We start from the raw sequence: 16,154 nt of genomic DNA on the forward strand, positions 1-16,154 counted from the left end.
GAGTCATGCCAAATTATGTGATTAAACGTGTTTTTTGTCTCCCCTCTCTCTCTTCTTGTTTCATCTGCTTTTCTCTACATCAAAACCCATCACCAGGTTCAAAGAGTAAGTAAATCGTCATGTTTTACAAGTGATTGCTCTTTCATTGCTTGATGCGCGTGTAAGAAGTGCAGTTTCTTTCATCTTCATTATTCATTAGTTATTTCAAGATGGATGTTGTGAGCTTGTGATGGTTAATGCCACTCTTTCCATGTGGCTCTAGCACAATGACACGAAGCAACAGTGATTCATCTTATAGTTTGCGGAGTGAATGTGTGACGTGACAGAACAGTTTCTCTTCATGTGGAATAGCTGATGAAATTCAGAAGGAAAATCCACCCAAAGTCAACAAGACTCGTAACACTTCAACCAGAGTTGATCTGTCACATCAATTATCTGCACGTACTTTAATGTTTGCTTTCCTTTTTTTGCATAAATGACTGAAAATGCATGGTTAATTCATGCTTGAGACATCATGTATAAGTGATGTGTCTGGTTTATTCTTAACTACACTAAATGTTGGTTCTCCTTGCCCATTACTTTTTTCCTTTCATGTCTTCTTGCATGTGGAGTAAAACCACATATAACAGTGACTGTAAATAATAACACTTTTCACAGGCGGCAGGCAGAGTGTGCCAAAACTGCCCGGATTCAGATGGCTTTACCACCGGGAGGAAAAGCAGCTCCAGCGGGTGCTCCCACTGCTAATCTCTATGAAGAGCTGGGCGACAGCAGCATGTGAGTCAACCTTGTCCCTTCAGTTTCTGTCACCCTCACACATCCCACATCTCCGCGTCTGGCTCTACAGGTTTCTTACCTTTGAGTTTTAGATCAAAACTCAGAGGAAATGCTTTCAGCTTTAATGCTAGTGGGCATTTTCCTGCTTTGTACACCAACACTTTAAGATTTAAAATCTTATCAATCCTCTCCCTAAAAATACCAACTGCCAGCTCTGCATGTTGACCTCAGAAATCTCCCTGCTGCATATTAGTCGCTGCATCAATGGATCTCTCTGCTCTTTGTCTTCCTAACTGTGATCCACTTCTGATGTCTGCAAACCCCACTGTATTCAACAGCACAGCTGGTGATTAGTCTTTAGCTTATGTATGTATTTCTAATTTGACTGCGTATTCATTTTTGCAAGACCTACTCTCAAGGTAAGAGTGTGCTTAAGTTCATAAAATACCAAATAGTTTACTGGAAACTGAAAATAATACAAAATCGGGTCCGTGCTTAATCATGGTCATAAGTTACTTTAAACCTTGGTTTGATTAATAACTGCAGTACATTAATAGCTTCCTAGGCCTGCCCATATGTCCAAAGTGTTTTGCCATCAGTTCAATCGAATTTCACCCTTCATATTGAATAGTGCCCTGAGTGTGCAATGAAATGTTAATGCTTGAGGATTAAACGAGGTTGAATTAAAACTGCCGCCCTGCAGGGTCTAACAATTTAGATTTACAGCATGTTTAAGTCATACAGCTACTAACATCAAAATTGATGTTTGAAAAAGGAATAGGAAATGTAATGGCAAGCTGTAAAGAGCTTTTGCAGTGTTTACAACAGATGTTGACCAACAGTCAACAACAAGCAGAGGCTTTTGGCTCTATAGCATGAGAAAAGCTCTCATGGGCATCGTATTGTAACTGATTATTGTGTATTTGGGTTTCATTTTTAATCCTTCAACCACAACAAGAGGAGTTAGTCCTATAAATAATCACATGAAAACAGTATAAAAGTCCACGTGTAATGTTCAAAGTTTTCTATGCAGGAAGGTAAATTGTGTGTGTGTGTGTGTGTGTATTTTGCTGTCAAATACACAGAAAATGAATCAGGACAGTACTTCAGCTCAGAATGCAGAAACTTGGCTTGCGTCTACACTTCATCCACATCCTAATTTTTCATTAACACCTCTGACATTTCTTTCTTAGTCTTCTTACCATCTGTCTGTGTTTCTATCTTATCCATCATTTCTCTTCCCTTGTCTCACTGGATTCAGACTGCAGTAAGTAATCCTGACAAATTACGTGTGAGCAATTTCTGTGTAAATATAGCACAAGAGCGACACCCTTATTCCCCCTCTTCCTCATAGCTTTGGCTGAACATACAAACAGGCTATATATGTAGTTGTGGTTGTGGTATGTAATTAACCTTCGTTAAAATGCTAGAGTTTTTCTTTTATCGTCAAAAGCCCTTTGTGTAACTACATTTGAACTGGAAGAGCCAGTGTTGTTCGTTGATCTTGGTGGTGGCAGTTTGAAGGGACAGGATAGTTTTTTTTAGTTTTTCAAACGTTGTGTGACTCTTTCAATTCCGTGCAGTCAGAAAAAGGGAAGCTGCCTTAGTCTGCAGGTGCTGCACGTCAAAATATATCACTCCAGCTGTCTCCTCTCTCCCTTCTCTTTAGACTATTATCTCCTTTTGTGTTCTGTTGCCTTCATTTTCACACCTCTCAGTGTTGTGACTGATTTTACTAATGCACTCAATGTGAGCTGATGTTTGTTCTTTTTATTACACTTTGAAACAAAGCCCAATATAGCTGTGGGCATGATAATACGTTTCTAAAAAGTATTTTTCCTTTGGTTTCCCTAAAAAAAAATAGACACATCTGTGTGTGTACTGTGAAAACAATTAGAGACTGCACCATATGTATGTCCATTTAAACCAATAAATCAACTGATTTGTTGAATTTACCTGTAAAACTACAGTCACAATACTAAGGGTCACAATCAGTTAACGTGTTATAGCGCTGTTGCTTTTACCTCACCCTTTTGTTCTTTGCTTCGCTCACCCCTAAACCATCAATCTTCACCCATTTCAAGTCTCTTTTCTTCTTTACCTCCACCTTTCACTGGGGCAGGGCTAAAAAGTCTGTCATTGAAGAGGCTGACCACCAGAGGATTCTTAGCACCTTTGCCTGTCGTGCCATTGCAGCCCGCAGCAACGGATCATTGCACTTCAACTTACCCAAGTCAGAGAGCAACGTGACCTTCTGCTCTGACCGTAACCCGCTCACTACGCAGAACCCTGTCTATGATGATAGCAGTCCCCTCGGCAGTCCTGATCGCTTCACAGAGGGGGGAAATCCGTACGCACTGAGGTTCTTCTCTCCCTCCCACTCAGCGGGGTCAGGGTGCGCCCGGTCAGTGCCTGCTCACATCCACGGGGGGCTGCACGGCTACGAGGTGCCAAGGAGACATGGTCTTATGGACCCAGCCGATTGGGAGCTGCAGATACTCCAGGCAGCCATGAGAGGCGGGCAACGGCCGGAGAGTTCAGACACACTTCGCCTGAATGGCCGCGCAGAGACCAAGTTGTCAGTCCGTGAGCAGGCCAGGCAGTTTGAGCAACAGGCTCTCCAGGAACAAACCCTCAAGCAAAACAGGGGCTCCCAAAACTCCCTCTCTTCCATCCTTGTGAGGGATGGAGACAGTGAGGATATCCTGGAGCTGACCTCAGAAGCCCTGCTTTCAATCATGGATTACCCCCACAGCCCCATGTCTGTGCGCAGAGATTTGCCCCCCAGCATTAATATCACTCAGGGAGAGGAGTCGTGGCCCCGGGTTAGCCAGAGGCCAACTTCGCCGGTTCTCAGGACGTTCAGCTCCAGCATCTCCAGCTACATGATGGGGCAGCCTTGTCAGATCACCCTGGAGATCATACCAGACCCACCGGAAAATCCAGCACCTCCTCCTCCTCCGCGGCAACCACGTCCACATTCCCCACCCACTTCTCCTCCCCCTAGACCTCCTCCTTGTCCTCCTTTACCCTCCTACCTTAATAAACCTCAGTATACCCCTCACTTCTCTCCTCCTCCTGACAATAAACAGCTTGCTCCCCTGCCTCCACCGCCTCTTCCTCCCCAACCCCCACCCTCGCCCGCTGGCGATCCTTTACGCCCAGTCGTCCAGTTTGTTCCCACTTCTTTGCCGCCCTTGTCCTCGCTTCGCCCTGTCTCCAAACGAAAACACCCACCTCCTCTTAGCCCATCACAAACTGACGTTGGGACGAGGAAGGAGCTCAAAGGGATCCTGAAAAACATCCAGAATCTAGCCGACATAGAGAGGTCTGTTGCCAACCTGTACAGCCAAGTAGACAAAAACTGCAAGGCGCCCAAGTTGAACAAGAAACCGGAGGTGTCCGAGGAATCAGAGTTTGCTGACGAACTGCAAAGCGCTGAACCCAGCAACGAGCAGAGCACGCCAAAACCCAACTTCAGCTCTGCAGCCCAAATCAACTCAACAAGTATGAACTGTGCTGAAAATGGACAGAACCAAGTGAACAAAGCAGCAGAGGTTCAGCAGACAAGCCAATTGAACTCGAACCGCCCAAACTCACCTGAGCCCAGTGAAAACGTTTCTTCTCAGTCCACAGAGTTCTGACTTTTTTTTTGTCTCCATTTTCTCATTATCTCCATTTCTACATCTTCATGCCTGTTTTTTCTGTTGTTTTTACATTTTTGTTTTTTGCACACTTGAGAGTATTTTATACTGTATGTGCTTTAGCCATGTCACATGTTTGGACTGAGTGAGTTTTTTTGAAGGTAAAAATGCTTTTTTTACTTGATGCTTTGTGTGGAAATCAAAATTTTAGAGCCACCAGCCAATAAATGTATTCAGGTCTGCAGCACTGACTGTACAATATGCTTACAGGCTTTCATTAGAACAAAAAAAAAAAAGGCTTAAATATTCTGTACGAGTCTGGCTCATTTTATTTGCAATTATAGAGAACTCTTATGAGATCTATGATAGTGTAAAGTGTGTCCCAGAGTTCACAGATTAGTCAGATCATCGTGTTTATGCATGTTCTTTCAGTTCATAATCTGAACATTAACATTTCACAGCAAAAGCTATTTTGATCCAATGATATTTTTAAATCCTACAGCCCTGCGGTCTGTTTCCTCAACCATTTGCTGGCTGCATATTATTAATTTCAAATTTGCTCTTTTATTTTTTCACGATAAAAGCATGACAAATTTGGAGTGACATTGTATACATGCAGAATCCAAATCAGGTAAAAGAAAAACATGATATAGTTTTTTTCGCGCATTATACAGTACATAGTTTATATAGTATATATGTTCTTTTTTCAAATGAGATAAACTGACCATCACTGTTTTTCCTAATTTCCCAAAGGTATGGAAATCTGTGAAAAAGGATTCTGAATTTTTAGCAAGGGTGATTGCATATTCTTTGATGAAACATAGTCAGAAAGTTGTTGCAATTTCTTAATTTCACATTTTAAAAAAAATGTATTTGCAGGTGTATTCAACTAAATATAATGATGAATGAAAGTGAGATATGAACTGCACAAACGTTGTATGCAGTGACATAAAAAAAACATCCACTGAGCAACAGAACAGGACTATGAAGACATAAACAAGAAATACATATTCTGAAATAAACAGTCAAGGAAATGAAAAAAACATATGATCAAAATACAATGTATTTATAAAATATAAACTTGAAGTAATAAGACGGGCAACAGGAAATATTTGTCATTTGAATATAATAACGACAGGCGCATCTATGTTTTCTCTTGTAGGTTAACGCTACAGCATTAACAAAAAAAAAAAAAAAACATCAGCTGGGTTCCCGGCAGGCTCATGTTGAATGAAGACCGCCAACCTCTGGGGGACTCTTCTTTTCACGTATCTGCATAGAGCCTCTCGGCATGATAAAGTAGTCACTGTGATGTTCGTCTGCACACTGGAAAAGGCTAATTAGAGAACCAATCAATCGTTAACCAGGGTTGCTGCCTGTGGGACTGTCAGCTTCTGTTACCTTCTCCTTTCCTTATCCGTCCCTCTGACCTTCTGCCTGTCTGTGTTTCTCTGTCCTAAATTCCTCTCTCCTTGTGGTTTGGTCTAATACTTTCCAATCCTTGTCCTCTTCTGGTTAATCTTTCCGCGAGTTTCTCGGGAGATCATATTACCTTCTTTAGCCTCATTGCAATGCAACCCCTATCGCCCCTCTCGCTTTTTTTCTGTGCTAAGGTTTTCCCACTTTCTCTCTCCTCTGTCTTTCCCCCGCGCACCCTTCATGCGTTTGTCTCAGCCTCCATGCCTTAAGGCAAGTGGTCTTAGCATATTTCACTTTCAGAACAATGGAATGTTTAATTCATCACATGTTCTCCTGATGGGCAGATCGAAGGCCTGCTAATTCTATATTCCATGTTCACCGCACGGGGTAATCTTTTTTTGTAAAGACGCGAGCAACTCACATGCTGTTTCTTTCAACCCAAATAGTATCCTTAATGGATGCTATTTTTTTTATATAACACTTTTACAATTGGTTTTATCAATCTCTTTTGTATGTATGAAATTGTATGCAGTAACAGGAAAACAACTAATACAAAGAAAGCAGAAAAGTTTGTTTCCGGGGAACTTTTCTAACGACAATTTACAGGATTCAGGATTTTTTTTTTTTTTTTTTTTTTACAAACTAAAGCTGAAGTTAGCGTCATGTTAAAAAGTAAAACTCCGCATCGTATGTCAAAGGAAATACAAAGTAACGAGCACGTGGCAGAGGCTACAAAAAGTTAGGAAATAATTAATATCCATGTGCACACAAAATGGTGATTATAGAGGTCTTTGGTTGCCTAAAAAAAAAAAAATCAAAAAAAATCCAATTGCTCCTTTATCAAATAGCCTACTATAGTATGCAAGTTTTTTTTTGTTTTTTTTTATAAGAGTAGGTCAACATTTAGTGACGCGCAGCTTTCTTGCTGATAGTTAGATCCGAGGATTGATACCACTCTCAGGCCCGTACAATAAATAGGAAACTAAAGCCAGCAGAATGTTAGCTGAGCATAAAAGAAAGAAACAGAAGAAAGTATTTCACCTGACTTTGTCCAACAAAACCGCCCACCATTGGCTCTGAAATGAAATGTTTACTATTAGGGTTACAACCAAGAAATACGCCAGCCCAGAAATTTGTGCACAACTCACAATAATGAGATAAAACATAGGCTATTAATTAGTGCGCTTTGGTAACCAGTTGTGTTACCTTCGGACAGAGCCAGGGTTAGCTACTGTGTCTCCCTGTTTCTTTGTGCTTTGCCGTGCTGAGCTGCTATCTTTAGCTACACACAAGTACGGATCTCACTGAAATGAGGGTGGTATTAATCTTCTTGTTTTAATGTCAATAAGAAGAATTCCCCAAACTGTTGACTATTATGTCTTGAACAGAATCCCACTGTAATGAGTTTACTTTGAGAGTCATAAAGACCCTACATTTACCAGATAAAACGTATATTACCTTATTACCTAACTTATTTACAGGAGCAATATCACCCTGCTGTTGTAGATATGATACTCTTGGCTGCTCTGTATTCAGGTCTTGCTGTAATTCTGAGCTCACCTCTCTCACCTCTTTTTCTGCATTTCTTCATCACCCGTCTTCCACCAAGTCTTCTCTTGTGCAAACTTTCTATGGCGACTGTCCACTGGACCATTTTTTTCTTGATGTTGCATGAAGCAGCAGTAGCCAGCAGCCAAGCCAACAGGTCATTCATCAGAGCCCCACTCCCATCATCCACTCTGCCTGGGAGGTGTGGCATACGGCTCTGCGCTGTCCCCTGGTCCTTGGCCATAATAACAGATTACAACTCTCCAGAGGAATCTCACATCATTGCTTGGCCATATATCTGAGAGTGTGAAAGTCAACATTATTTATGGGCCCAGACAGGTTACAGTTGTATGCTTGTGAACCTGGAGGTTTCAGCCGAGCTGCTCCATTACTCGCCGTTCCTCATTGACTTGTACTGAAGGCGCTGCAAGAGCAGCTCTGAGGTTTTTTTTTTATGTGTTTAATAGAGTGAAATTTCTAAGATTTACTTACTCCAATATAGCAATATATATATATATATATATATAAAACTCATGACGTTATTATTATGACGTGATAACCAAAGACAATTTTATTAACTTTCTTTGTGTCAGAAATTCTGCATTAATCACAATGTCCTTTTTTTTATATCTCCTCGTAGATTCTCCAGATACATCTGTATAAACAGTTTTCGCTTTCCAATCTAAGCAGCCTTTTTCATATTTGCATTTATTGTATTTTTTTTTTTCTCTCTCTGCCTGGATGAGATAATGGGGAGGAAAAAAAAAAAAAACAGCCTACTCCAGCGTGATAACTTTGCAGCCTTAGGCACCGTCTTTAAAAACTGAACAATTTCTGCAACTCTGTAATTTAACACATGAAAATGCACAGTAAGTAAAGCTGGTATTTCCTCACTGGTCAGCAGAATGTAGACACATTTGTCCCGTAGACTTTAAATTTCACTTATCTAAAAGCACTTGAAATGTTTCTGTCAATCCATATTCATTATTTGTCTTATTTCCTCCTCTCTGCAACACACAGGAGGCGAGGGTACGGCAGACAGGTAAGCATTCCTGTTGTGATGTGTTTTTATCTCATTGTTGTGCCGGGACATTTTGAAGGCAGCTTGAGGCAGTTATATCCCATTATTCTTATCTCAGATACACTTGATGGAAAACACTGAATGAGATTAAGATGAGATCCCGGTGATAGAACTTCTAACACTGACATTACAGTTCAGGTTTGATTCGAAAGTCTGTTGTGTTCTTCGATGTTCTGTCAAAAAGCAGATAAGCATTTGGATTAGTTTTTCTCGTCAGTTGAAAAAAAAAAACAATCAGGGACAAAGCAAAGTGACTCTGTCAGTGTTTGACATCAAAATCTCTTTGTCACTTTCAATATCTGAAATACGTTTTATTTTTGTTGCATTTCCTTCTCCAGTGATTGGTTAGCATCTTTCCTCTTCTTCCTTCCTTTACTTCCATCCTTATTTCATCAGTCTTTTCACCTTGCTCCTCCATAGTGGATAACATACAGTAGACCTCGCAGTGAGCATTAAAGAGACCAGCATTTTCTGGCTTTATATCTTAACTCGTCCTTATGTGTGTGTCTCTCCTGACCATCCCTTCCTTCCCTTACCTTATCCTTCTTCGGCACTAATCTTTGGCAGCAACAGCAACTGCTGAGGCCATCTCTTCTGAGACCTGAGGTAGAAACACTCCTGCTTTTCTTAATTCACAGGGATTGTAGTCGTTCTGCTGTATACAGTAGTCACCCCGCATGCTGCTGCTGCTGCTCTTTTGCTGTCTCTCGCCAAGGAGGGCTAATTTCTCTGTCTGCCTCTGTGAAATGCAGGAACTCTCCATGGAGTCGGGTATCGACCCGGGCCAGGACTACTACACACAGGACTACTATAATTATGACCAAGGGTGAGCATGCAGCTCACTGACTGTCTCATCTCTCACCAGTCGCACCCTGATCTATGTAATTGATCTCCATCGGTTCATTTAAAGTGAAATTTTTTTTTTTAAAAAAAAATTACATCATTAGGACTTGTTTATCTTGATCTTGCTTTCCAGCTCACAGTGCTGAGAGGGATGAAGAGCACTTCAAAAAAGTTCAGACTAAAATGATGAGCATCACTTATGCTGCCGCTTCTGCGTTCCATATCATCCGGGAATTTACCCTCTTTACTCCCGCTAAATGAGATCAATTATTCTGCCTCGAGCCGGGCACCTGAGAGTCTGAAAGTTTTTCCCAGAGCTGAATGGACAGAGGGTGTTTTGGCTTGCCTGTTACACGCCCATATGGTCTAGAGAGGTAAAACATGGAACTCGAAGCCGCAACAGCTGCTGAGATATTGTTATTCATTAAACGCTCCCACTCTGTTGCAGGTGACTTGCACCCCTCTGGGGAATTAACACCGCAAGTTGATCAAAACGGGGAAAGGTTTTCACACTTTACAAGCTTAAATCACTGAAAGAAAATCGAACAAACGTTAAAAACTGACTGGTGAAATTAAGTGCTATAATTGCCTCTGTAGTTACTCACCGGCCCACCTTACAAGTCACCTTTACAAACTGATTACTGTGTCTGAATCACACTGGCCTTCATTTGCAAAGAGCTGTAATTTTATTTGAATATGTCACAAACTTCATGGAAAAAGCTGCTGTTGCCAAAGAGTGTACCGTCACTGCAAGCGGACGCCTTTGATCTGTTTCCGTTTGCGATGAGGGGCACACTTTACCAGCCGTTAAGCTTTTAATCCAGCAATCACCAGACCGTGTGATCCTCATAGCGGACCTCATATGTTCAGAAGGTGGCACTGACGCAAATTGCCAATGGCCTCTTTCCTTCAGGCACCTCTATTCTAGACTCGTGGAGTAAGAACAGTAATTCACGTCTTATCCAAGTGAGGCTAAATCCAGCCTCCTAATACAGATAACCTAATGGTGGATAATTATTGAATATTTGTCATCCTCAAGTTGTTTTCATCTACACTGGAACGTTTTGTATATTTGACCATCAACACGGAAATAGTGTTTCACAGTTGTTTTTGTTGTTGTTGTTTTATTTTGATGACAGTTGGTGAAAGATGCCGGTGTGCATTCTGCCAAAACAGTGTTTGGGAGGTAGTGTTGTTGGATACTTAATACTCCTCTGACGAAGGCAATGAAGTGTAACCGGACTTATTCAGGAACAAAAAAATAACAGCAAATCAGCATATTTGAGAGGATTAATGCAACCTGTATTAATTCAAGTGTTTATATAGGCTTTTAGGTCTTACCTATTACAACACAGGTTCCTATCTCAGTATTTGCTTCCATTCTTTTAATTTTTTTGGACTATTTGGACAAACATGGTCAAATCTCCTCCAATATATTTATTTGGGGAAAAGCTCTTTTAGCCACTGCATGTTTTTTTTTTTCCCCTCTCCATTAAATTGTTCCTAAATTGAAAAGTAATTTCTAAAAAGGGCAACAAATCACCACAGCAGTTACTGCCTATCTAATCAAATATATTCCTGAATATACAAAAAAAAGTACCAAAAGCAGTAACTAAAAAGCCAGCCAGATGAAACAGGGGAAAATTTAGGAGAAGGAATTAGAAATAATAATGAGAATAATTACAAACAGTAAAAAGTAAGCCCTTTTATGACCTATTGGACAAGTTACAATATACTATACGCACCAAAATCAATACGGCAGATGACCATTTTAAAACGCGATATGTTTATGGGTTAACAAACCCTTTAATTTACACATGGAGTTGGGAGTCTACTGACTTTGCTATTATTCTTGTCTCCATAGCAGATGATTAAGGTCACTGGTCTATGCATAGTGAGACATTTTGAGCCTCCCTGTATTATAGGATTTGTGCCCAATATGATACACAGTTTTTCTTTATAAGCTAATTCATTTGTTTGTGACCTAATTTTGCAGCATGTTATCATCAATTCATCACCGCCATCTGATTCACTTAAAGGATTATTGAAACTATAATCCAATTGTTAATGTAGTGTACAGTATTTCTAAACAATGTTTTTTATATATATATATATATATATATATTTTGTTTGAATCTGTTCCTCAGGTATGACCTTCCTCAGTTTGGCAGTCGACGGAGGCTGATCTCTCCCATGTATGATGAATATGGAGAGGTAATCATGGAGGATGATGGGTATTACTACAGTCCACATGGCCCTGAGGTATCAGCTTTCCTTGGATGTAAATTTTATATGTTCAGTGATAATGTCAAGAATATTAGCGATTGCCTTAATAGGTTGTATGTCCAGTGTGCTATTAAAACAGCAGTGTTATCCCTATGTGACATTCTAACATTATGGCTTTATCATCACCAAAGGTTATTAAATAAAATATGACTGTCTTAGGGCGAAGGCAGAGGCAGAGGCCGCGGTGGCATGCGGGGTAGAGGTCCACCAAAGAGGGTTGCATTCAGGGACGTGCCGCCAGAGGATGAAATCGAACAAGCTGAGCCAGCAGAGGAGGGCGAGCCTTCTAAGGCTGCCAAGAAACTGAAGTCTGTCATGAAACTCAGCAAACTCCTGGCGGCCAGCAAGGGAGGCGAACGGCCATCGGGTGCCGGTCCTTCTGGCCCATCTCCTTGGAAAAAAGCCAAGATGTTTAAGATGTTTGGCGCCGGGAAGAAGGACAAGGATTATGCCAAACTGATGTCAGCCCGCCGTATTGACAGCCAGGAGAGTCTGACTGACGGACCAGCACTCACAGGACCAATAGATAGCAAGTCTGATACTCGCAGCCGGCTTAGCAAAGTTTTGAAGAAAATCAACTTAAGTAACAAGTTGCTGCTCCGGAGGAAGTCACAGAGTAGTGTGAGCCGTGGCTCAGCCACAGGCAGCGAGAGAGATGAGGAGGCCTCACAAGCAGCCAGTGAGGATGACAAGAAGTCTAAAGTGTCTATTAGTGTGACAGAAAGTGAGCCAGAGGCAGGTGCAAGTGGAAGCAGTAAGGAGAAAGACTCTGATGAGGAATCCTCAGAGAAGAGCAGCATTGACAAAGATTATCTCAAAGTCGATTTAGACCGGGATGATGCTAACGAAAGCACTGTAGACTCAGAGGAAGAGCCTGATGAAGAGCCAGGGGATTCTGATGAAGAAAGCAAGTCCAAATCTGAAGAAGAAGAATCTGTCAGTGAGAAAGAATCCGGGACTGAAAGAGAATCAGAGTCACAGAAAGAATCTGAGTCAGAGAAGTCATCGGCTTCAGAGAAAGAGACAGAAACTGAGAAAGATTCTGAAGAAGATTCTAGATCTGAGAAAGAAACAGAATCAGGAACAGGCACAGCAACAGAGAAGGAGACGAGCACTGAAAAGAGTTCAGGAACAGAGCGAGACTCTGATGAAGAGTCAGAGGAGGAAGAGGCTTCAGGTAGCACTAGAGAAAGTGGGTCTTCAGCTCGCTCTTCAATGAAATCATCAGCTACTGAGGCCAGCAAGGGCAGCAGTGCTTCTGGGGGGAGTGGAAGTGGGAGTGGAAGTGGAAGTGGAAGTGGAAGTGGAAGTGGGAGTGGGAGTGGGAGTGGAAGTGGGAGTGGGAGTGGGAGTAGGAGCAAAGGAAGTGCAAGTGCAAGTGAGAGTGTCAGTGGTAGCAAAGGAAGTGAGAGTGCAAGTGAGAGTGTCAGTGGTAGCAAAGGAAGTGAGAGTGCAAGTGAGAGTGTCAGTGGTAGCGCTGGCACTGATGCATCTTTATCTGACTCAAGAACCAAGTCGTCAGAAGTCATCTCAGAGAAGTCCAGTGAAGAACTCAGTGAGACCGAGTCAGGGACAGGAACAGCCAGTGAGGCAGAGTCAGGCTCAGGATCAGGAAGTGAAGGCTCTTCATCTCGTGGGTCCAGCCAGAAAAAAACATCTGGTTCAGGGGCCTCATCCGGCAGTCAGATGACAGAAAAGAGTTCCTCAGGCAGCAAGGAGGAAAGCTCAGCTGGCTCCCGGTCCGCCAGTGGCAGCCGGCGTTCCCAACAGTCCATCTCCAGTCGTGGATCTGAAGACACAATCACAGAGGAGAGTGAAGAAGAGGATGAGGAAGAATCTGAGAGTGCAGAGGAGAGTAAAGAGTCCACCAGCGAGGTCAGCGATGAAGCACGGTCTGGGAGGTCCATTGATGCGTCTGGAGACCCTGGGCCCTCTGCCCCCTACACCGGTCCCCCTTACAGCTCTGAGGTCAGAAGCATGGGTGACACCTCTGAAGAGACATACGGGGGACTGTCCCCTATCACTGAGGTCGATGAGGACGCCATTTCCTCTGACAAATCTTCAGTCAGCGGCTCTGGATCAGCGACCGGCAGCGTGTCAAATGGCTCTGAAGAAACCGAAGAAACGTCAGATGCTGATTCAGAGTCTAAAGGAAACTCGACTACCTTCTAGAGAGAGATATTGTCTACTGTGAAGTAAGAGTGAATAAAATCAATTACCCTTGCATGGGAGTGAAGACATATTGCTTGCCTCTGCAGAGTGTTTCAGACGTCCACTTCTTCCTCATTTCCCCTTCGCAAGGAATCCGTGGTGGTTTCCTGCTTGCAAACTATTTGAATCTGACTTTTGTTCTTACATCTTTGACCTATTGTTCTCTCTGATGTTTGCTGTGTGTTTTATACCTTTTTCTTTAGGCTTTTTCTACTGAGATTTTGCACATTGCAGTACTATCTTCTTTTCTCAATCTTTTATGTGATCTCGAAATGATTACTTTTGAGGCCTAAACAATATGAAACTTTTCCGTAGAAAACTAAGGTTTCTCGCCATAAATTTCATTCTAGCACAGAAGGCTGTATTTTAATATTCTAAATGCATGTTATAAAGAGCATAACATAAGTGCATTTAGGACATGACAAATCCGCTTTTTTTGTTTAACGGTATATAATCTGTGTGCAAAATAACGCACACGGTTCAATGGGGTCGTATTTGGTCTTTTAAACCTATAGAGTGGGACTATAACATATACATGAATACCTGTTACATTCAAGAAATTGCCAAATGAGTTCGCACAATGCTGATAAAGCCTATAACCACCACATAAATGTCTCCGTGGGCTATAGCCGAGCCAATGAAGGTGTAATTATAGTATAGGTGTGTTTGGCTGTAATATGAAATAAACAGTGTTATCTCCCATTTCCTTAAAATGCCAGGTGTGCTTGTAGCTTGATGGAATGCTATTAAAACTTGTTGTTTCTCTGTAGAGAAAACAAATCTGCTTGTGGGCAGATTGAACAGATTGATGTAAACAGTAATAATCTGTCATATTGTAATCTTTTTATATTTGAATCTTTGCATGTTTGTGAGCTGCTGCATGTCGCTGTGTGTGTCATAAGCAGATTTTAAGCACATTGTGCACCCACCTTTGTAGGCACAAATTAAGATTTTCATAATGCGCCCTTAAAATAACATTAATATAGTGTGCCGTTGACTAAAGACCAGGTTTTGGTTGATCAAAGGTGCAATCACATTCTGCTGTCTCAAATTAGACACCTCATTTTAAGACCAACACGACCATTTTTGGCATGGGTGCTGCACTGGAAAATGACGACTGCGTTGGTATGAAACTAGCAAAAGACATTAGGTTGTAGTTTGGCCTACTTTTTGCAGGCTATAAAATAGAGCCCAGAACTGGATATACTTAGTCATGAAATAGGGTTCTTTCTCATTTTCTTAATATATTTTTTCCCATTTCTTTCAATATGAACATTTTTAGTAGAACAAAAAAAATCCTTTTAACTAGTCCCATTAGCAGCCTTTTATAGTTGTATGTCTTGTTTAGTATCATTAATGAGGTTTAAGGAAGGAAATTATTGTTTCATATCGTCATCAAAAATACACAAATTTGAATTCCACCAGAAATCCAATTTTTTTTCTTCTTGAACGAGGGCAGAAATTCTGGCGAGAACTGTGAATACTATGACCTTACTACCTGGTGAACAAGCCTGGTGTCTGCAGGGTTTTGTTTGCATTTCTGAGACTCGTGTATACTATACCTTCTGAAAAAAAAAAAAAAAAACGATATATTGATCTCTCCACCATGTCCTTCTCAGCCTGGAAGAAAGAAGCGGATTAAGCTGATAGTAGATCGGGAGAACGAGACCAGCTCCACTGGAGAGGAGAGCACTACAGAGACCCAAAGGAACAGACTCCCCAACAGCCACAGCAACATCAACGGGAACATCTACCTCGCACAGAATGGCACCATTGTCCGAACTAGGCGCCCGCCCCACCTAAACAATCTAAAGATGGGCTCTCCGTGTCGGCTGGGTAAGCATTTCAAAAAACTAGACAAGCTGGGTGTGACTCATGAAGAACCCCCTCCTGTTATCAGCATTGAGGGTTCAGGAAACGACACAGAAAATGGAATAGGTACGTGTGTTCCCTCAAACATGGACGTCAACCTCAACCCTCGGTCCTCTTCTGGCTCTGTGGGGTCTACAATAACAGATCTTAAAAGTTTTGGGTCCAAAACCAATATTGCCAATACCATGATTGACAGAAACAGCAGTGGCCCATGTGTCAGTGAGGAGCTAGAGACTTCAGTGGACAGCCACAAGAGCAGTAGGGAGACACTGGAGTCCCACAGTGACCACACACTATCAGATGAGGACGAACTGTGGATGGGACCCTGGAACAGCCTGCACATACCAATGACAAAACTCTGACTGGCCATGCAGTAAATGTGTTTCCTTTTTGTTCTTTTTCTCTCTTTATTATGATGTTTTTGTTTAGAAAATGATCATAAAACGTGTGCCTCAGCTGGATAAGCTCCAATC

The 16,154-nt window shown here is 41.8% G+C and overlaps 2 protein-coding genes across 2 annotated transcripts in view; both read left to right on the forward strand.

The window, feature by feature from the left end:
- The window catches only part of LOC138617639 (protocadherin-15-like), a 193,697-nt gene extending 178,228 nt beyond the window's left edge, over positions 1 to 15,469 (forward strand). The window contains exons 33-41 of the mRNA XM_069692788.1: positions 97 to 105; positions 658 to 777; positions 8,409 to 8,430; positions 9,037 to 9,075; positions 9,222 to 9,295; positions 11,460 to 11,574; positions 11,758 to 12,847; positions 12,962 to 13,793; positions 15,429 to 15,469. Coding sequence (XP_069548889.1) covers positions 97 to 105; positions 658 to 777; positions 8,409 to 8,430; positions 9,037 to 9,075; positions 9,222 to 9,295; positions 11,460 to 11,574; positions 11,758 to 12,847; positions 12,962 to 13,770 — 2,278 coding nt within the window. The 3' untranslated portion in view covers positions 13,771 to 13,793; positions 15,429 to 15,469. The remainder of the gene's footprint in view (positions 1 to 96; positions 106 to 657; positions 778 to 8,408; positions 8,431 to 9,036; positions 9,076 to 9,221; positions 9,296 to 11,459; positions 11,575 to 11,757; positions 12,848 to 12,961; positions 13,794 to 15,428) is intronic.
- LOC138617523 (protocadherin-15-like) lies at positions 1,653 to 4,976 on the forward strand. The gene is made up of 2 exons (XM_069692599.1): positions 1,653 to 1,676; positions 2,787 to 4,976. Exons 1-2 carry the CDS (start codon positions 1,653 to 1,655, stop codon positions 4,419 to 4,421), a joined length of 1,659 nt encoding a protein of 552 aa, XP_069548700.1. The 3' UTR covers positions 4,422 to 4,976.
- Positions 15,470 to 16,154: the final 685 nt, after the last annotated feature.

Source organism: Brachyistius frenatus, unplaced genomic scaffold (assembly GCF_029030835.1).
Source record: "Brachyistius frenatus isolate BFR_SWC_R1_liver_20210118 unplaced genomic scaffold, ASM2903083v1 Contig_13, whole genome shotgun sequence".
Taxonomy (NCBI): domain Eukaryota; kingdom Metazoa; phylum Chordata; class Actinopteri; family Embiotocidae; genus Brachyistius; species Brachyistius frenatus.